We start from the raw sequence: 21883 nt of genomic DNA, 5'->3' as shown, positions 1-21883 counted from the left end.
ACTTAACTATCCCACTGGTGCTGCCACCTGTGGGTGCCCAGCCAGCCCTCAAGAGCCTACACCGCACTCCTTAACAGACTGGTAGTGCCAAAGCTTGTTCTATATGTCTGAAGTTATATGCTTCTCTCTGGGTATTGCTCAGTTGTTTATTCTGGATAGTTTCTCCACAATTGAGTTATAATTCCTGATTGGTCCTGAGAGGAGGTCAGTGTTATTTCCATGCATTCCTCCGTTATCTTCCTTCTCCATAACCAGTGTTTTGAGCTCTGCATCTATAGATTGCTTATCTCCATTTTCGTTTCGTTCTTTTTCTGGAGTTCTGTTCTTTCATTGGGGCATATTTCTTTGTCTCCTCATTTGGGCAGGCTCCCTGTGTTTGTTTCTCTGTAGTAGGTAGAACTGCTTTGAGTCCCTGTCTTAGTAGCATAGACTATTGTAGAAAAGCACACCAGTAAGTTAAATGGGCTGCAACCTTAGGTAATCCTCGGGGTGGGGCAACCCATGTAAACCAAGTTGATGGAGTTTCCCATATGGTGAGGCCTACTCTGTGGCTCTGTGAGGGGTTGGGCTCAGGAAGGGGATGGTGCTGCTGCCTGGCCTCTGGAGTTTTGTCTGGTAGGAAGCTATTCTCCAGCACTTGCCCTACTGCTAGACACTTCGATTTCTCCCTGTATGCTTCTGGTGCCCTATCAGCTGCTGCCCCGGTGCTGGAGCCCAGAGGGAGTGAGTCTGTGTAAGTCCTAAGTCCATTGCAGATCCTTTAAGAGGAGATGCCTGAGAACCCCACAGTTTCTTCTACTGCCCCAACCCCTACCGGTTTTTACAGATAGAAATTATGGGAACTTATGGGAAATAATCTTCCTGGCAATGGAACCTTGGGCTGTGTGGCCTGGTGTGGGACTGGGATCCCTCACTCCTGAGGTGTCCTTCCTGATTTTTATCTACCACATGTGGGTGTAGGATCACCCATCTCACATCTCTACCTCTGTGTCCAGCTCTGCTCTCCACTCCTCTTACCTGTCTGGATGAATGTGACTTCCCCAATTTGTTGGTTATTAGACTTCCATACAACTCAATTTTCTTATGATTCTCGGTGATAGTTGTTTTGTAGTTTAGTGGCAGTTTTTGCTGTGGTTGTGCAAGGAGGCAAGCCATGTTCACCTACACCTCTCTCTTGACCAGAAGTCCTCCAAATTTTTAAATAAATAAATAATTAATTAAATTGTAAATGAATCCTCAGAGATATTTCAGTAACAGTAAAATTTAGGACATTCTACCAGCAATGTCTTTTTAAAAATATCTTTCATATATATGTATGTATGTATGTGTATACATACACATATACACATATATACATATATAAAATAAAATGTTATTGTCATGGTACTATAAACTATGAATTTGTACTTACTTCCCTTCACATGCAGTACAAGTATTAAGTACTCACTCCCAGGAGAGACAGATGGCACGAGACTCTTGGTCGTCTGTGATGTTGCCCTCGGGAAGTGCATGGACTTACACAAGAAAGACTTTTCCTTAACGGAAGCACCACCAGGTTATGACAGTGTCCATGGGGTCCCTAAAACAGCCACTGTCAGCACAGACTTTGAGGTAAACAGGCAGAGAGGCTGCCATTTTTATTAAATATGCTTATATTTAAGTAATTATTGTATATCTAGTATCTGAATTCAATATTTTCATACTCAATAATTAACAAACATGAAACCCTGGTTTTATGAAAACATGTCAATAAAGGTTTTTTTCATCTATTTCTGTTTGCTCTAGGATGATGAATTTGTTGTATATAAAACCAGTCAAGTGAAAATGAAATATATTATTAAATTTTGTTTACCTGGAGATGAAGTAAAGGACTTTCATCCTTGTAATATTACTGAATTAGAGGAACACACACCTGAGATTTCAAATTTTTCAAAGGTTGAAGGTAAGACTGTTTTGTTTTAAATCCTTACCAGAGAATATGTTTATTGATTTTAGAGAAAGAGGAAGGTTGTGAGAGAGAGAAACATCAATGTGAGAGAAACATTGATTTGTTCCTCCCATGCATGCCTCAACTGGGGATTGAACCCACAACTTGGATATATGCTGTGACTGGGAATTGAACCCACAACCTTTCAGTCTATGGGATAACACTTCAACCAACTGATACACCCAGCTAGGGCAACAATTTTCTTGAAAGCTGTTAAATATGATATTTCTAGAACTCAATATTATATTTTCAGTGGAATTTATATTCATGTTTGGTATACTATCCAGTATGCTTTTTATATCATGACTGCAGATATAAATACTTTATTTCTTTTTATATTCTGTGAAAATAAAAACCAGAATGCTTGAGAGAGTTTAAGTGATCTCAAAATTACTACTTCACTAATACACCAAAGCTGAGCTCATCCACTCAGGATAGCCACAAAAACCCACTGAAACATTCAAGATGTCAATGTGCAGAAAGTGTAGTGTGGCTGGTAGGATAAACAGAAGACACAGCTTTAGAATCAAGAAGCTTGGGTTCATGATTCTAGACTGTGGGATCTGTGACAAATTACATAAGATCTCCAGGTGTCAGCTTCTCTCAAAGGGAAATGAGACCAATATCCACATCATAGTGCTGCAATAAGGATTGCATGGGATAAGTGAAGGCACCCCCCAAAATTGTAAAGTGTAGCTTCTACATTAGTCACAAATAAATGAGGGGATGATAGCTTCTTAGGAAATCATAAGCCCAAACTACTATAATGTTAATTAATAGCTTGTAAAAACACACAAACATTTTTAATTGTGGTCAAAGTATTTTTTATCAGCAATGAATGACTTCATAGAAGTCATACTTTAAGAAGAATACTCCCATTTTTTCTCTGGGGGAGTCATATTTATACCTCTAACCTTATCTGTATTTTTTGTACCATCTAGTAAGCACATGAACATTTTTTCAATATGATATATTAGGAGTTTGATTTAGTCTTCCTTGGATCAAAAGTCTAGGGAACCTCATATTTCTCCAGTATGCTTTTATAGTACAATAAATAATAGTGACTGACCAGTTCAAAATTACAAGCCAAGAAGTGCAAATATCTAGAGTCATCCTAAGCTACTCTTATTCAGATATTCTTAAGACTTTTGTGTACTTGTGTATGTGCTTAAACGTATGCCTTTCAGGTAGTGGTATGACTCTGGGTTTTCAAGATGACCTTTCAGCATCTGTAGATTTAAAAGGCAGAGTGTCTGTTGACAGTGTTGCCCCCATTCTTTTCATGTGGAGTCACTGACCCTTCAATATTGGCTACTGAAAATTATAATCCATTTCTCCTAAGGAGAAGGATTAAAGATCAAGATAACAAAAATAGAGAGCTCAAGGGACAGTTTTAAAAGCTAATAATATTATTTTTAATGTATAGATTACCAGCTACCAGACACTGAACCTTTTAGCAGCATCAAGGCTGGCCTCCAGGACACCTGTGGGAATTCAGTTCCCCTTGAGGACCTGCACATCAAGGGGAAAATAATAGACTTTGTAGCCCAGGTGAGCTCATTGTGGTTTTATGATACTTAAACCAAATGGATGTCAATCATAAAGGAGTGTTGGATTATAGTAGCATGAACTCAACAGAACATGTACATTTCTAAAATTTGTTTACTCATTGAGCACCTACTACATGCTGGGGACTGTTCTAGGCTCTGGGCATACAGCAATGAACAGTATAAAAACTGTGGCCTCACAGAACATGCATTGCATTGAGGAACCAGACAACAAACATGATCAATAAATAAAATACATGCCATATTAAATGGTGGTAGGTGCTAAAGACAAAAATCAAAGCAGGAAGGGATGGGAGCTGCACGGATTGGAAGGGTATCAACTTAAAAATGGGATGTCCAAGGAAAGCCTAACTGAGAAGGTGACCCCCAAATACAGATGTGTAGGAAGTGAGGGACTAAACCATGTGGACAGAGGAAGCAACACATGCAAAGGTCCTGTGGTGGAAGCAAGCCTGATGTGGTTAAGGAACACAAAGGAATTCACTGTGGCTGGAGCACAGTGGAAAGAGGAAGTGTGGTGGGAGATTGGGTCAGAGAGGTGGGTTGTGGGAAGGGAGCTCACATCAGGACACAGGATGTACTATCCTTAACTCTGAGTAAAATGGAAACCTTTCAAATATGTTTGGCAGAGGAGGGATATGATTGGGATCATGCTGGCCACTATGTTGACACCAGATGGAAAAGGACCAGTTAGAGACTCCATAGGTCAAGTTCTCTAGAAAACAGATTCTAGATAGAAATTTGTTTTAAGAAAGGTTGTTGGGAAGTACTTTCTGGAGCAACACCTATAAGAGAGCGCAGGAGGAAGGACCTGGCAGAGGAGACATGGACTGTAATACAGGCATACCAGAGTCCCCAGTCTCCAAGGGAGTTCTGAGGTTGGCCTTTCAGAGATGTTCTGAAATGATGCAAGCAGGGTCAAGCCTTGTCCCCCAAAGGAATTACTTATTGGATGTGGCTGCCCCTGGGGGCAGGATCATAATCCTGAGGCAGTTCATCTTTGGCAGAGGACATTGACTGGGGAGGAACACAGCAAGTGACACTTCCTGCAGCCTTGGTCCTGAATGGGACAGCTGGGGGCATGCCACAGCATCAAATATAAGTGACTATTGAGTAATTCAGTTAAAGGTGATGGTGACTTGGACCAAATGTTAGTAGTGGGGGTGGTAAGAAGTGATTGGCTCCATCAATAATTCAAGGTAGAACCAGTAAGATTTGCTGATGGATATGGAACATGAAAGACATGAGTTGAAGATGACACTACATGCATGTAGGTTGGGCAGATGTTGTGGTAGAGCTCTGCAAGTGTTCAATTTTCTAAAACTATTTGTTTTCTAAGAGTTGACTGCACCGTTGGCTTCATTGGCTTCTAACACTAATGATTACATTGAATAACTCTAAAGACCTCTTAGGAAAATAACAACACCTGAGTCCAGCATTGCTTCCCCTTCAGAAGGAAATCAAGTTAAATTTGGTGATTGCCTTAAAGTGGGAAAATAAGGTGTAGTGGGGTGGGCAAGAGCATGTCACCCGTGTGTATACCAGTTTGCATCTATTTGACCTCTACACCCAGTCCCACTCTGATACTTATCCACATTAGATGAGGATACTGATGTTCAGACACGTAAAATTATATACTGAAGCACAAATTTGAACTGATTCTAAGGCCCAGGTTATATTTTTTTCCCTAAGGTATAAACAACTGATTATTATTTAAACGTTGGTGCACATACTTTACATTTTAACAGGAGTCAAAGCAATACATGGAAAGATTGAGTTCTAAGGTATAACTTTGAACAGTCACAATTGTTTGAAAGATTGGGTTGGAAACTGAAAAGATATTTTGAGTAAATTTGAGATGGTAGCAACCCTGTCCGCCCTGCCCCACCCCACTACACCCCCATGTCTGCCCTAAGGTAGAACCCTGTCATCAGCCTGAATTCCTTCTGAAGTCCAGGTTCTTAACCACTGTGCTGTAATGCAGGCTGGTATGAACTGTAGAAAGCAAAGGATTTGAAGTTTGGAAGGCTTAGCTGTGAGTCCTTGCTCATTCTTTTCTAGCATTGTAAACTTAGGGTAGTTATTTAACTACTTTCTGCCTCAGTTTCTTCATGCATAAAATGGAAATAATAATATCTGCCAGTCAGTGTTGTGACTATAATATACAAGAACCCAGGGCATTTTTTTTCATATACAGTAGATGCAAAACAAATGAGGACTTTGCTACGAGAAGACGCGTGTGTACTCCCTGTATTACTTTGGATTAGACACGTGGTACCATCTGATATTTCAAACCTCAAGACTTTTTTCTTGGGAAACTTTGCCCAGAAATTACCTCAAGACTTAACAGTAGCTTTTTCACTAGCTTTTTTAAAAAAACTTTTTGTGAGCAAATTGTAATTTCTCATGCCTCTAAAACTGCTAACCAAACTGAAGATTAGCATCATCAAACGTTTTGATGCTACCTAACATCATCAAAACGTTTCTTTCCAAACACTGTACTGACCACCCAGACAACTGGGATGATCACCTATCAGCTGTTTCATTTGCTTTCAATATAACTCACTTGGAGCGTACCAAAAATACACCATACTTTCAAATGTTTTATCAAAATCTTTATATGCTTGAGACTTCAGATGTTCTTCATGAAGTGGATAGTGATAATACAAGTATGTCTGCCAAAGTTCTAGGTGCTATTAAAGAGGCTGATAAAATAATGGAGAATAAGACAACTTCTGTGGGCAAGGTGATTCTATTTAACATAAAATTCTATAATAGAAAATGTATAATTTATAAAATGATTTTTTAAAATATTATGGCATATATAAACACACATACAAATGCATACACACATGCATACATATGATATACCATTAAACCAAATTCTTTCTCTATCAATTTTTTCCTGCCTTGATTAAACAATGTACATTCTAGCTATGAAATTCTGAGAGACAGTTATGGGAAAACCACACATTTTGGAATTAAGTAGAGCAGAATTCAAATTCCTGGTCTTACTGCTTTCCAGTTGTTTGACTTAGGCAAATTACTTAATCTACTTCATTTTACCTTCTGTATAAATTTTGAGTGATGCTGACTTTGAAATGTTGTTTTAAGAATTAAATGGTGTTTGTGCCTTTTAAGTAGCATCTCAATAAATAGCCATTCTGTTAAGAAATTTTAAAAAATTTTGCCCTAAGCATTTTATTTTTTAATTGTTTTATTAATTATGCTATTACAGTTGTCCCATTTTTTTCTCCCCCTTACCCCCCTCCACCTTGTACCCCCCTGCCACCAGCATCCCCCCACTTAGTTCATGTCCATGGGTTGTACATATAAGTTCTTTGGCTTCTCCATTTCCTATACTATTCTTAACTTCCCCCTGTTTATTTTGTACCTATCATTTATGCTTCTATTCTCTGTACCTTTTCCCCCATTATCCCCCCACCACTTCGCACTTATAACATTCCATGTGATCTCCATTTCTGTAATTCTGTTCCTATTCTAGTTGTTTGCTTAGTTTGTTTTTGTTGTTAGGTTCAGTTTTGAGTTTATTGTCATTTTACTGTTCATGTTTTTAGTCATCTTCTTTTTCTTAGATAAGTCCCTTTAACATTTCATATAATAAGGTCTTGGTGATGATGAACTCCTTTAACATGACCTTATCTGGGAAGCACTTTATCTGACCTTTCATTCTAACTGATAGCTTTACTGGATAGAGTAATCTTCAATGTAGGTCCTTGCCTTATATAAGTGAATACTTCTTTCTAACCCCTTCTTCCTATAAGTTTTCTTTTGAGAAATCAGCTGATAGTCTTATGGGAACTCCTTTGTAGGTAACTGTCTCCTTTTCTCTTGCTGCTTTTAAGATTTTCTCCTTATCTTTAAACTTGGGCAATGTAATCATGATGTGCCTTGGTGTGTGCTGCCTTGGGTCCAACTTCTTTGGGACTCTCTGAGCTTCCTGCACTTCCAGGAAGTCTATTTCCTTTGCCAGATTGGGGAAGTTCTCCTTCATTATCTTTCCAAATAAGTTTTCAATGTTTTGCTCTTCCTCTTCTTCTTCTGGCACCCTATGATTCAAATGTTGGAATCTTTAAAGTTGTCCCAGAGGTTCCTAAGCCTCTCCTCACTTTTTTGAGTTCTTGTTTCTTCATTCTATTCTGGTTGAATGTTTGTTCTTCCATTTCAAATCATTGATTTGAGTCCAGTCCCAGTTTCCTTCCCTTTACTATTGGTTCCCAGTATATTTTTCTTTATTTCACTTTGCATAGCCTTCACTTCTTCCTCTATTTCATGTTGTACGCAGTCATTTCTGTGAACATCCTGATTACCAGTGTTTTGAACTCTGTATCTGGTAAGTTGGCTATCTTTTCATCACTTAGTTTTTTTTCTGGAGTTTTGATCTGTTCTTTCATTTGGGCCATACTTTTTTTGTCTTGGCACACTTGTGTTGTATGGGCTGGAGCCTTAGGTATTTGCCAGGGTGAGGCAACCCACATTGCTACATTGTGGTGCTATATGTGGAGGAAGGGTCAGAGAGGGAACAATACTTCTTGCTAAGCTCTGGGTCAGCTTTCAGTCACTTCCCCTGCTACCCACAAGCAAATTGGGCCCTTCTGGTGCTGATTCCCGTGTATGTGGGTGTGTGTACATTCTAGTACCCTGTGGTCTCTCCAGTGAACTCTTCTCCTACCACCACAACCCCTACAGATTTTTCCAATCAGACGTTTTGAGGTTTTATTTCCCTGCACTGGAACCCTGGGTTGTGTGGTCTCTCTCACTCCCTAGTTGTTCCTCCCACCTTACCCACATGGGAAGTGAGACCACCTAGTCGGCCAGGTGCTGCCTCGCCTGCCAGGTCTGCTGCATTGCCACACATCTATGCCCCTCCTACCAGTCTGGATGAATATTTCTTCTTTAACTCGTTGGTTGTTAGACTTCTACACAGTTCAGTTTTCTGGCAGTTCTGGTTGTTTTTTTGTTTTTAAATTTGTTGTCCTTCTTTTGGTTGTACACAGAAGCAAAGCATATTTACCTACATCTCTATCTTGGCTGGAAGAGTGGTCTTCACTAGCTGCTAATGTGATAGCTGGCCTATAGGTTGACCTTGAGTCTTCAGGCAGAAGCCTAGCAGCAGAGAGCCTGTATATTCAATGGTTCGCACATTTGTCTCTTCTTGGAATGAGTTCAAAGTTTTTAGCCTAGTTATATAATGTTTTTGCCTGAAGGAGGAAAGTCAAGGTGTCAAAAATTTATACCGTATAGCTCTGGCTGGGTAGCTCAGTGGATTGGGCCTCACCTCACTGACAGAAAAGTCTCAGGTTGATTCCCAGTCAGGCACATGCCTGGGGTACAGACCAGGTTCCCAGTTGGGGTCATGGAATAGTCAACTGATTGTTTCTTTTACACATTGAAGTTTCTCTCCTTCTCTTTCTCTCTCTCTTCCCCTCTGTCTAAAAATAAATAAATAAAATATTTTAAAAATTTAAAAAAATTAATCCCTGGCTGGCATAGCTCAGTGGATTGAGTGCAGGCTGCGAACCAAAGCATCGCAGGTTTGATTCCCAGTCAGGGCACATGCCTGGGTTGCAGGCTACGGCCCCCAGCAACTGCACATTGATGTTTCTCTCTCACTCTTTCTCCCTCCCTTCCCTCTCTAAAAAGGAATAAATAAAATCTTTAAAAAAAATTAAAAAATTGTACAGCATATTAGTTCTAAGTCAGGGTTGTCAAACTCATTTTCACCAGGGGCCATATCAGCCTTGTGGTTGCCTTCAAAGATCCAAAATAATTTTAGGACTGTACAAATGTAACTACTCCTTAACTGTTAAGGAGTTGAAATTACATTCAGCCCTTTGAAGGCAACCAAGAGACTGATGTGGCCCCTGGTGAAAATAACTTTGACACCCCTGTTCCATGTCCCAGTAAAAATATTGTTTTTTAATCCTTGCCCAAGGACATGCTTATTTATTTATTTATTTATTTTTTTATTTTTTTAGAGAGAGGGGAAAAGGAAGGGAGAGAAACAGTGATTGGTTGCCTCTCATAAGTGCCCTGACTGGGATCCAAACTTGTAACCTAGGCATGTGCCCTGACCCAGGAATTGAACTCCTGACCTTTAGATTTACAGGACAACATTCCAACCAACTGAGCCATATCAGTCAGGTCATAATAAAAATACTTTTATCATTGTTATCTTAAATTACTAACTTTTTGAGTGCCAGTTGTGCAAAGAAATATGCATAATAGTTTTCAATCATAGTTGTTCTGCGAATGGTTGTTCCATGTGGTTTCATCAAGTTTATGGATGTTTTTTTCTTCTTCAGGTCACTGTTTTTCAGACGTACACAAATCAGAGTAATGTACCCATTGAGGCAAAATATATTTTTCCTTTGGATGATAAGGCAGCTGTGTGTGGTTTTGAAGCATTCATCAATGGGAAGCACATAGTGGGAGAGGTAAGGGGAGAAAATACATTGTGACTGCTCTCTGGTTCTAAAGTCAGTTTCTCATATACCCAAATCTTCATTATTTCAGTCCCTACAGTATGGGATTGAGTAGCAGCCTTATCATAAAACAAAAGTATTCTTTTCGAATAACAAACCACTTATACATTTAGCCTCACTCACCCATCTTCCCTGATTACCTGGTTTCTATTCCTACCTGTCCACTCTTCATTAGTCAGTGCCTTGCAAATCAGGCACTTAAAAAAATCAGTGATTTCAGTACTGAAAATTTAATAGAGGCATGTTGGGAAATTAGTGAAGCCCTGATATATTTTTGCAAAAAACAGATCTTCTGTATTCTGCTATAAAATTCAAACTGGGCAGTACCCTCGGTGGTCTCCTGGATCTGTCTCTTGCTTCAGCAGTGTTTAGACAGAAAAGACCCAGAGATGCTCCTTCTTCCAAGCCTCTGACCACCCCCCAACTGCTTTTCCAGTCACCACTTTTGGGACCACCTCAGCCATCCTCAGCCCCCAAGACCAGCCAGCACTGTTTTTTACCTTAACTCTTTCTTGCTAAGCAACCATGAGCTCTTAAATTCATCAGAATTATTCCACTGAGGTGGAGATGCCATCAACTGCCTGGTCAACCTGCAGGTGCAGACCTCCTATACCTACTTCTCTCTGGGCTTCTATTTCCACCATGATGATGTGGCTCTGGAGGGCATGGACCACTTCTTCCATGAGTTGGCCAAGCAGAAGCATGAGGGAGCTGAGAGTCTCTTGAAGTTGCAAAACCAGCTGTTGGCTCCATTCTCTTCCAAGACATGCTGAAACCTTCCCAAGACGAGTGGGGTGACACTCAGGATGCCATGGAAGCCACTGTGGCCTTGGAAAAGAACCTGAACCAGACCCTTTAGATCTGCATGCCCTGGGTTCTTACCCACACAAACTGTCATCTCTGTGACTTCCTGGATGAGGAGGTGAAACTCATGAAGAAGATGGGGACCACCTGAATAACCTCTACAGGCTGCTTGACCTGCAGGCTGGGCTGGGCGAGTGTCTCTTTCAATGGCTCATTCTCAAGCACAGCTAGGAGCTTTTGGAGCTCAGACACCTTTGAGAGGCCTCTCTGCATCCCCCTAGTGTCTGGCTTCTGTCTGAGCCTCTCCCTGAAACCACTAGAAATCCTTTTAACCACCTTGGAACCCTTGCCCATACCTGGGACCAGATGAAAACAATAAATCTTTTTGCAGAAAAAAAAGTCAAACTGAAGCGAAAGCTGTTGTTCTAACTTTTTAAGAAAAATTGTAACAAGAGAAGTAACAGTTGACTCATTCTTTGTTTATTCTAAGGATTAGCTCACAGTTGCAATAATAACTCATATTTCATTAAATTTAAGATAGTTCAGTTTAGTATTGTTCTGTTCAACATAAAGTCTCAAACTTTTTTTTCACTATTGACTGAAATATTTTGATCCTAACTTAAAGAGAATTCTGTATAGTTGGCCTTTTCTGATTCAAATTCTTATTAGATAAAAATGGTCAATGATCATTTTCTATATTTCCATTCATCTTAGAGTGTTAATTTTCTCTTTTTTTGCATAGGTTTTAATGATGAAGTTTTCCATAGTAAAGTCTGAAATCACTATTCATATTGTGACTGGTATTAAATCATCTTTTCCAGATCAAAGAGAAGGATGCTGCCCGCCAAGAATACCGAGAAGCCATCAGTCAAGGCCATGGCGCTTACCTGATGGACCAGGATGTACCTGTAAGACTGGGCATTTCACCCATTAGTCTAGCACACTTAGTAGAAAGGGACAAGGACTTGGAACATAATCTGAAGTATAAAATTCATACTAGGAACTAGGATAATTTAAATTATTTTGGCCCTAGACTTTCACTTGCTGTTACCAAAGGGAGGTCAAGCTGGTCAGACCCTTTGGATTTATCTAAATAATGTGACCAAACAAATAAGAGCCATTTCTGTCACTGGGAACTGAGTTTCCCAGAAGTGACAACAAAACAAAAACACTTGGGATACATAGTTTTCCTCTTCTGATAAAAGAGTGTAATATATTTACATATTTCCTAGAACTAAACTCACTTAGCAATTTATTCCATTTTCACCAAATCATAACGCAGGAAGGCATTTCTTCAGGGTCTTGAGCTATGTCCATGTTCTCTTCTTTTCTGATTTGCTTTCATAGGAATTAAATGTGGAGAATCTGGATGAAGGAACAAGTATTATGTCCACTGGGTTTTTCTTAAGGACAAGGTGTTTTAAATGTGCCCTTGGCAGATACTAGATTTCATGAAATCAGTTTCTAACTAGTATCTCTAGTATAGATATTTAGTTGTTTTTAAAGATAGGCCATAGGTTTCAGGTGTCACTTCTGAGGAGGACACATTGCCGTAGTATTGGAAATTTGATGTTTGGAGGGGAGAGTTATTAAGAGTAATATAGAATTAAGTGATAAATGATTACTTTTGATGTCTAAGATATCCATTTGCAGAGTGGGGGTTCAGCAAGAAAGAGGTCATTGTTAACCAGTTTCAGTCCCCCTTGCTAAAGTGTATGTTTAAAAAAAAAGTCTAGCTTCATTTGACAGGCTGCCACTGAACAGTGTGGGCTTATTGTCATACATGAATTGGTCTGCATGTTTCTTCCTTGATGCTAACACATTTCCCTAGGAATGTGACCCACAAGAAAAAAGTTTTCCCCAAAGAACATTACTAATAGGTAAAGCCTAATCAGAACCATTGCTAACCCAAGCCTTTGAGTGCCCTAGAATGTATTTTGCCATCCAGTGGCTATGATGTTTTCATCCTATATTATACTAATAACATAATGTGTAATATTTATATAAATATTATATATTATATTTATACCCATTACATTTGTGTTAATGACATAATAAATAATATATTATATAAATGTTATATATTATTATGCAGTTGACCCTTGAACACACAGATGTGAACTGTACAGGTCCACTTATATGTGGATTTTTTTTTAAGATTTTATTTATTTATTTTTAAAGAGGGAAGGGAGGGAGAAAGAGAGAGAGAGAGAGAGAAACATCAATGTGCAGTTGCTAGGGGCCATGGCCTGCAACTCAGGCATGTGCCCTGACTGGGAATCGAACCTGTGTTGCTTTGGTTTGCAGCCCGTACTCAATCCACTGAGCTACACCAGCCAGGGCTTTATATATGTATATTTTTAAATAAATATATTGGAAAAATTTTTGGAGGCTTATAACAATTTGAAAAACTCATAGATGAACCATGTAGCATAGAAACATAGAAAAAAATTAAGAAATTAAGGAAAATTAACTAAAATAAGTATATCATGAATGCATAACATATATGTTCTCAATTTTTTGTTCTTCCTCTTCTTCTTCTGGCACCCCTATGATTCAGATGTTGGAACATTGAAGTTGTCCCAGAAGTTCCTAAGCCTCTCCTCATTTTTTTGAATTCTTGTTTCTTTATTCTGTTCTGGTTGAATGTTTATTTCTTCTTTCTGGTTTAAACCATTAAACTGAGTCCCAGTTTCCTTCCCTTCACTATTGGTTCCCTGTTATTTTTCTTTCACTTTGCATAGCCTTCACTTCTTCCTCTATTTTGTGACCATACTCAACCATTTCTGTGAGCATCCTGATTATGGGTGTTTTGAACTCTGCATCTGGTAGGTTGGCTATCTCTTTATCGCTTAGTTCTCTCCTTGGAGCTTTGATCTTTCATTTTGGCCATATTTTTTGTCTCTGGGTGCCTGTTATATTGTAAGGGGTGGAGCCTTGCCTATTCACTAGGGCAGGACAAGCCACATGCTTTGTTGTGGTGCTGTATGTGGGGAAGGCATCTGAGAGGGAACAATGCTGCTTGCTTAGTCCTGGGCTGGCTTTCAGTCACTTCCTCTGCCATCCACAAGCAAATTGAGCCCTTCTGGTGCTGATTCTTGGGTGGGTGGGTTTATGTACTTTCTAGGACCCTGTGTGTCTCTCCAATAAACTCTCCTTTGAGGCTGGGAGTTTTTCTTGCTGCTGCAACCCCTATAGGTTTTTATAGCCAAAGATTTTGAGGCTTTATTTCCCTGAGCAAGAATCCTGGATTGTGCAGTCTGTCTTGCTTCCCAGTTGTTCCTCTTGGTTTCTGCATACAAATATGGGACTGCCTGGTCCTCTAGCCGGTCCTCCAGCTGCTGCCTTGCCTCTCGTCCTCTCTGCCCCAGCTGCCTGTCTCTGCTCCTCCTACCAGTCTGAATGAATGTTTCTTCTTTAATTCCTTGGTTGTCCAATTTCGATACAGTTCAATTTTCTGGCAGTTCTGGTTATTTTTTGTTTTTAAATTAGTTGTTGTCCTTCTTTTGGTTTTACGAGGAGACAAAGTATATCTACCTATGCTTCCATCTTGGCCAAGAGTCTGGACTTTTTTTTTTTTAGATTTTTATTTATTTATATTTAGGGAGAGGGGAATGAAGGGGAGAAAAGAAGGAGAGAAACATTAATGTGTGGTTGCCTCAGGCGCACCCCTTATTGGGGACCTGGCCCACAAATCCAGGTGTGTCCCCTGACTGGGAATCTAAACGGCAACCCTTTGGTTTGCTGGCTGGCACTCACTCTTCTTAGCCACACCAGCCAGGACATATGTGGATTTTTGACTGTGTGAGAATGCAGTACCCCCAATCACAACATTGTTCAATGGTCAACTGTATGTCTACTATTGTACATTAAATATATTATATAAATACAGGGTGGGGCTAAAAGTACGTTTATGGTTGTGAGTATGCAAAACAGAATATATTCTTGTATTCTTATTTATTTATTATTGTGTTATTTTTATATGAACAGCTGTGAACCTGCTTTTGCCCTACCCTGTATATATTATTTATTTGTTAGTCTTCTGACAGTTGAGAACAATTTACATATATAGCATTATATATACATAATATATTTTTGTGATGTATTATATATGTATAAAAAATGTATAGCATTATATAAAATATTATATATGATAAAATGGTGATATACATTATTTGTTATATATTCAGTCTTCCTAAGTATCAGAAGGATATTATCTTATGTGCCTATGTGATTTTATAGATCATCTAATTTATTACAATGGAAGTGACATATTTCATTCATTTATATCCTGCACAGAAACAGCACTACAACCCTACACAGTTATGTGGTAGTCTCTCAAATGAATCCCAGGCTTTTATATGCTGAAGAGCAAACAGTATGGTGGTTACTAGAGGGGAAGAGGGTGGGAGTTGGTAGAAAAAGGTAAAGGTGGTCAAATATATGATGACAGAAGGAGGCTTAACCTTGAGTAGTGAGCATAAAATGCAACATACAGATGATGTATTATAGAATTGTGCACCTGAAACCTATATAATCTTATTAATCAATGTCACCCCAATAAATTCAATAAATTTTTTAAAGTTATCACTATTGATTGTTTAATAATCATCTCTTCCTTGTTTATTCCTATTCTGCAAATGGATATCCTTGATGCCAAAAGTAATAATCTATCCTTTTAATCTCTTTAACCATTAATGTTATACATTCTTAATCTAAACATGTTATATTTTCATGGCAGCATAGTCAAATAGAATGGAAGAAAGATATGGTTGGGAGGTTAAGAGGTTCTCTGCGTATCAAAAAAAAAATACATCTAGCCTCTTATTTTTCTACCCTAGCTAGTCATGAGATTGTCTCTTTATGCAGTGATTATCAATACCCCATTGAAAGAAAATGAAATACCTTTTACTAAAAAATAAAGTGATGAGCTGACTGTAGGGAAAAGAGTGATGTGAGTGTCAAGCTCAGTGAGAGCTGCTCTGGCTCTACAGCCACTGGTGGAAATGGTGTTGGAGGCTCTGGAGGTCAGAGAGTGCACAATTTTTCCAGAAGGGTCAGTTGGGGGGGGGTCCCTATGCAAAGCCCTGCACATAGGGCTCTGGTATAGAGAGGCCACTGGGTGATGCTCCCCAGTCAGGGCAGGGTCCTGCTGCCAAGGGGCCTCTTGTTTCTGAGGCCCCTGTAGACATCACAGTGTCCCCACCCCTGGGGAATGGCTCTACAAATCTCCTTTAGCACCACCAGTGCTTGGCTTGTAGGCTGTATTCTTGTTTTCTGAGGAAGAATATGGCAGGTTGAAATTCAAGTGGTTCATGTAATAGGATTAACTAGCATAGAATGGATATGCATTTGAGTCACAAGCTAAGTAACATGTTTCTGTTTCAGGATGTTTTTACTGTAAGTGTTGGAAATTTACCCCCCAGGGCTAAGGTTCTTATCAAAATTACCTACATCACGGAACTCAGCATCCAAGGCACCGTGGCCATCTTCTTCATGCCTGCCACCGTTGCTCCCTGGCAACAGGACAAAGCTTTGAATGAAAATATCCAGGTTCGTGTGCTTAAGATAATATTTTGAGAAATTTTGTGTATAATTTATGCATAGGGAAGAAAAATATCCAAAATAATCTAACCTTTTTGACATAAAGTCAATGTTACTGACACATGCATTAAAACACATATAATGTTTGTAAAATAAAAAGGACAAAGATAGATATGCTCAGTGGGCATATTTTTATTCTGTTTAGACACTTTAAAAAGTTTGTGTTTATGTTACATATTCGTCACAAATAATTCAGATCAGCCTAAAGAATGCAAATTAAGCCAAAGAGGAAAATTTAAACCATCTTTAATTCCACCACCAGACATAGTAACATAAAGCTGCTGGTTAATGTTTTGGTATAGATCTATTCAGACTTTCTACTTTGCATGTCTTTATAAATTGTGTGTATATGTGTGTGTTTGTATGGATATATAGGTATGTATGTGTATACATACACACATACATATGTAAAGTTGGAAAGGTCATAAACTATCTTAATTATCAGTTACTTTTCAAAGTTACTGTCATTCCATGAGCAAATGCTTAATGTCTCACTACTCCACAGTGAGACCAACTGTCTTATTGCTGCTATAGATGGTGCCCTCAGTGACATTACATTCAGCTTAGGGTCTCATTGTAAAACTTGATACTTATATTGTACATATATATTTTTTTAACAGCATACAGTAGAGAAGATTTGTATAAAGGAAATAGGAACAAAGCAACGGTTAGTACCTAAAATATAAAACCTGACAATTATTCAATGGGCATTATAGCTTTTTTATGGCTTCAATTTTCATTTAAAATTATGTGCAACAATTATAGGTAGCTGTTTAATATTTAAGACATTAGACTAAGACAACTTCCTTTTCTTCAATTTTGGTAGCTTCTCTCTCAGTATGTCTATCGAGATGCCATATGTGATTGAATTCATTTCTAGTGATACACATGAACTGAAAAAAAAGGTTAGTAAATCTTTGCTTTATTTCTTAAGAGCTCTTATTTTAACATTAATTTATGTTATGGAAGAAAGATATGCACATGGTATAAGGAGTGAAATGATGGTACTGACAGCTTCTTACCAGCAGCAGCAGTCCCAAAACAGTGAACCTCTTTCATTTTTTAGCTCTTTTCTGGTGGCCTCCAAAGTTTTAAATAAAATTTTTTGCTGCTTGTTCTTGATTCAACTGTTTCAGATATTTTCTTTTGACTTTCTGTTATGGTAGATGAAAATTTAACTTCCTTACCCCCTTCACTTTCCTTACTCCCCACCATTCCAAAAGTTATTTCACAATTTTGGGTTAAATTAAGTTACTGTTTACATTATTATGACTGTGTAAATGATGTTTACTATTGAACCAAGAAATGTATTGTGATCACATTTTCTTTTTTTTTTCATCTCTTTTTATAGTTTTTCCTGGGAAAAATTGAGTTGTTCATTTGCTTAGACTTCTGGAACAGTTTTTCACATCTGCTCTAACACATAGATTAAAACCCCTCCCCATATTATTTTCATGCTGTTGAATGCTTTAGAGAAACCATTAGTTTATGCCTCCCCACTCCAGACATGCCCTCCTCTGTCTCTCTACTACACCCAGCTTGGCTGCTATGGGGCAGCTGTTATCCAAGGGCCTGCCTTGACTCTTCTTCGTAGGGGTCTTATCTTTATCCTCTTTCTTGTTTTGTTCCCTCCATTCGGCAGATTACAACCTCATTTCCTTCCTAAGTAAGAGTGATGGGCAGCAATGTCAGAAAATACCACATTCCATGTGCTACTTTTGGTGAGGTGCTTAATTCTAGGTTAGAAATCATCCTCTCTCAGAATATTGAGAACTTTGTCTTGTGAGTTCCAATGTTATTTTTGAAAAGTTAAATGATGTTTTTTCTCCTATTCTTTGCCTTTAGTCAGTTAAGTTTTTTTTTATATTCTACAAGAATTTCAGATCTTTTCATACTGGTATTCTGAAATTTTATAACAATGTGATATTCATTCATTGTGTGTAACTCATAGACTTGTGTTCTAGGAAATTTTATTTTATTTTTTAAGTTGATCCTGCCTCTTTTGCCTTTCTGCAATGCCTTTTAGTCAGGTGTACACTGGATTGAACCCCCTTTTTTAATGTTTTCTCTCCTATTGGCCATTTATTTTATCCTTTTGCCTTTTTTAAAAAATATATTTTATTGATTATGCTATTATAGTTGTCCTATTTTCCCCCCTTTATTCCCCTCCACCCTGCACACACTCTCCCACCCACATTCCCCCACTTTAGTTCATGTCCATGTGTCATAAGTTCCTTAGCTTCTACATGTCCCATACTATTTTTGCCCTCCCCCTGTCTATCTTCTACCTACCATCTATGCTACTTATTCTCTGTACCTTTTCCCCCCTCTCTCCTCCTCCCACTCCCCTGTTGTTAACCCTCCATGTGATCTCCATTTTTATGGTTCTGTTCCTGTTCTAGTTGTTTGCTTAGTTTGTTTTTGTTTTTGTCATAGGTGTGGTTGTTAATAATTGTGAGTTTGCTGTCTTTTTACTATACATGTTTTTTTATCTTCTTTTTCTTAGATAAATTCCTTTAACATTTCATATAATAAGGGCTTGGTGATGATGAATTCCTTTAACATGACCTTATCTGAGAAGCACTTTATCTGCCCTTCCATTCTGAATGAAAGCTTTGCTGGATAGAGCAATCTGGGATGGAGGTCCTTGCCTTTCATAACTTGGAATACTTCTTTCCAGCCCCTTCTGGCCTGTAAGGTCTCTTTTGAGAAAGCAAGTGACAGTCTGATGGGAACTCCTTTGTAGGTTACTGTCTCCTTATCTCTTGCTGCTTCTAGGATTCTCTCCTTCATTTTTACCTTGGCTAATGCAATTATGATGTGCCTTGGTGTGTTCCTCCTTGGGTCCAACTTCCTTGGGACTCTCTGAGCTTCCTGGACTTTCTGGAAGTCTATTTCCTTTGCCAGATTGAGGAAGTTCTCCTTTATTATTTGTTCAAGCAACTTTTCCACTTGTTGCTCTTCTTCTTCCCCTTCTGGTACCCCTATAATTCGGCTGTTGGAACGTTTAAAGATGTCCTAGAGGTTCCTAAGCCTCTCCTCATTTTTTTGAATTCTTATTTCTTCATTCTTTACTGTTTGGTTGTTTCTTTCTTCCTTCTGGTCCACTCCATTGATTCAAGTCCCAGTTTCCTTCCCATCACTGTTGGTTCCCTGTGCATTTTCCTTTATTTCACCTAGCAGTGCCCTCATTTTTTTGTCTAATTTGTGACCAAATTCAACCAATTCTGTGAGCATCCTGATTACCAGTGTTTTGAACTGTGCATGTGATAGGCTGGTGATCTCTTTGTCGCTTAGTTGAATTTGCTCTGGAGCTTTGATCTGTTCTTCCATTTGGGCCATTTTTTTTGTCTTGACATGCCTGTTAAGCAGTGAGGAGTGGAGCCTTAGGTGTTCACCAGGGCAGGGTAACGCACATTGCTGGGTTATGACACTGTATGTGGGGGTGGGGTCCAAGAGGGAACAATGGCTCTCTGTTGGATTTCAGTCCCTTCCGCTGCTTCCCCCAAGCAAACTGGGCCTTTCTAGTGCTGATTCCCATGTGGGTGGGCTTGTGCATGTTCTAGGACCCTGTGGGTCTCTCCAGTGAACTCTGTGAGACTGGGAGTCTCTCCCTGTGCCTTGACCTCCACAGGTGTTTTCTATCAGTGTTTTGAGGCTTTATTTCCTGGCACTGGGATCCTTGGTTGTGTGGTCTGTTTCGCTCCCCAGTTTCGCCTGGTTTATCTGCACACAAATGTGGGGACCCCCCGACCCCCAGCTAGCCAGCTGCCTTGTGCGCCGTGCCTTGCTTCACAATCACTGCCTCGCTGGGTCTGCCCATTGCCACTCCGTGCCCGGGGTCTGCCAGCCACCACCTGCGCCCAGGGTCTGCCTGCTGCTGTCTTGCACACCTGGGGTTTGTCAGCTGTTGCCTTGCATGCCCGGTGCCACCACTTTTTTGTCATGACCCCATTCCACCTGGCCGCCAGACTCTTCCCCTCTTACTGGCCTGGATGAATATTTTAACTCCTTAGTTGTGGGACTTCCATATAATTCAATTTTCTGTCAGTTCTGGTTGTTGCTTTGTTTCTAAATTGTTGTCCTTATTTTGGTTGTGGGAGGAGGCACAGTGTGTCTACCTACACCTCCATCTTGGTTCAGAAGTCCTTTTTGTCTTTTTTTTTTTCTGGGTGATTTTTTTAAATTCTAAATTCTACTGAAATATTTATTTTAGTTCTTGTATATTTTTGTTTGTTAGAGCTCTTTTCTTCTCTGTATTCCTCTTGTATTACATTTTGCATGCTTCATAGATGCATTATCATCTCTTTCATCTCTCTGAAATAGTTATAATACATTTTTTCTTATGTTCTCTGTGTTGTGTTTTGAGTTCCTTCTGGTATTTTGTTTGTTTGGTCTCCATATGTCATGTTAGAGGCTTTTCCTCAAATGTCTGGGTGATCTGTCCATGTTCATCTTTAATTGAGACACAAGAAAGCCAGTTAGATGCTCTGAGGGGAGCAGGGTAAGTGTACCAAAGGGCTGCACCAGAGGCTAACAGCAGCTGATTGGTGGTAAGTAGCATGTTGGTGTTTTGGCCACTTCTGTGGTTATTCAGAACACCTCCAGAATGTTCATAAAGCATGACAGGGAGGGCAACTGGGGGCCCTATATTTTGATATGCTGTCACTTCAATCCCATTTGTAGCCCTGTGCTCCTGTATTCTATTATGCATATGGTTCCAGAGTCTGATTCCATTTGGTTGAATTTCTCCAGCATTTTTTAGTGAGACAATAGGGTGCTAGCTCTCGGTACCACCTACTTGGTTTCTTAGAACAGGAAGAGGGCCTGAACATCCAACAACTTAGTATATAGTGTGTTCATGAGCACTGCTTCTTCCTGCAGCACCTGGTACCTCACCCCTGTGTGAGCCACCCCAGGTTGCTGAAGGATCACTGAGTCCACTGCCATGGCCATGCCCTTCCATGCCCTGGAAGATGATTTCCAACTAGGATTAAGTACCTCACCAAATGGTTCAGAGCAGCATGTATTAGAATAAGGGAATGTTCAGATATTGCTGCCCATCACTATTACTAAGGGGTTGTTTCCTCCACTCTGGCTAAGTCACTTACCACCCCTCTATCAACTTCCCATCCTCTTAAACTTATTGACATCACTCATCTGCTATTGTCTTTATTCCTGTTCTCAATATCTTTATGGGTTTATACCCTTTTCATTGCTTCCCTTTTATTGTAGGGAATGGCAGTAGCCACATAGATTTAATCCATCCTAAAGAAGAAGGCTTTTGCTTCAGAGAGCTTTTTCTGTATAACAGCCAATCCCAAAACTTTGTGTGTTAACACCACAAGCATATGTTATTTCTCACAGTGTGTCAGGCAGCCGGGCAGTTCTCTGCTGAGCTGGAACAGGATGGT

At 39.4% G+C, this 21883-nt stretch overlaps 1 protein-coding gene across 1 annotated transcript in view; it reads left to right on the top strand.

The window, feature by feature from the left end:
• Nucleotides 1-21883, top strand: part of PARP4 (poly(ADP-ribose) polymerase family member 4) — a 124276-nt gene that overhangs the window by 59358 nt on the left and 43035 nt on the right. The window contains exons 13-20 of the mRNA XM_045844759.1: nucleotides 1428-1611; nucleotides 1786-1942; nucleotides 3414-3538; nucleotides 9882-10013; nucleotides 11687-11773; nucleotides 16254-16418; nucleotides 17090-17136; nucleotides 17296-17374. Of these exons, the coding sequence (XP_045700715.1) occupies nucleotides 1428-1611; nucleotides 1786-1942; nucleotides 3414-3538; nucleotides 9882-10013; nucleotides 11687-11773; nucleotides 16254-16418; nucleotides 17090-17136; nucleotides 17296-17374 (976 nt within the window). The remainder of the gene's footprint in view (nucleotides 1-1427; nucleotides 1612-1785; nucleotides 1943-3413; nucleotides 3539-9881; nucleotides 10014-11686; nucleotides 11774-16253; nucleotides 16419-17089; nucleotides 17137-17295; nucleotides 17375-21883) is intronic.

Source organism: Phyllostomus hastatus, unplaced genomic scaffold (genome assembly GCF_019186645.2).
Source record: "Phyllostomus hastatus isolate PE091 unplaced genomic scaffold, TTU_PhHast_1.1 phas_contig_41, whole genome shotgun sequence".
Lineage (NCBI taxonomy): Eukaryota > Metazoa > Chordata > Mammalia > Chiroptera > Phyllostomidae > Phyllostomus > Phyllostomus hastatus.
This window is presented reverse-complemented; position numbering and strand designations above follow the sequence as displayed.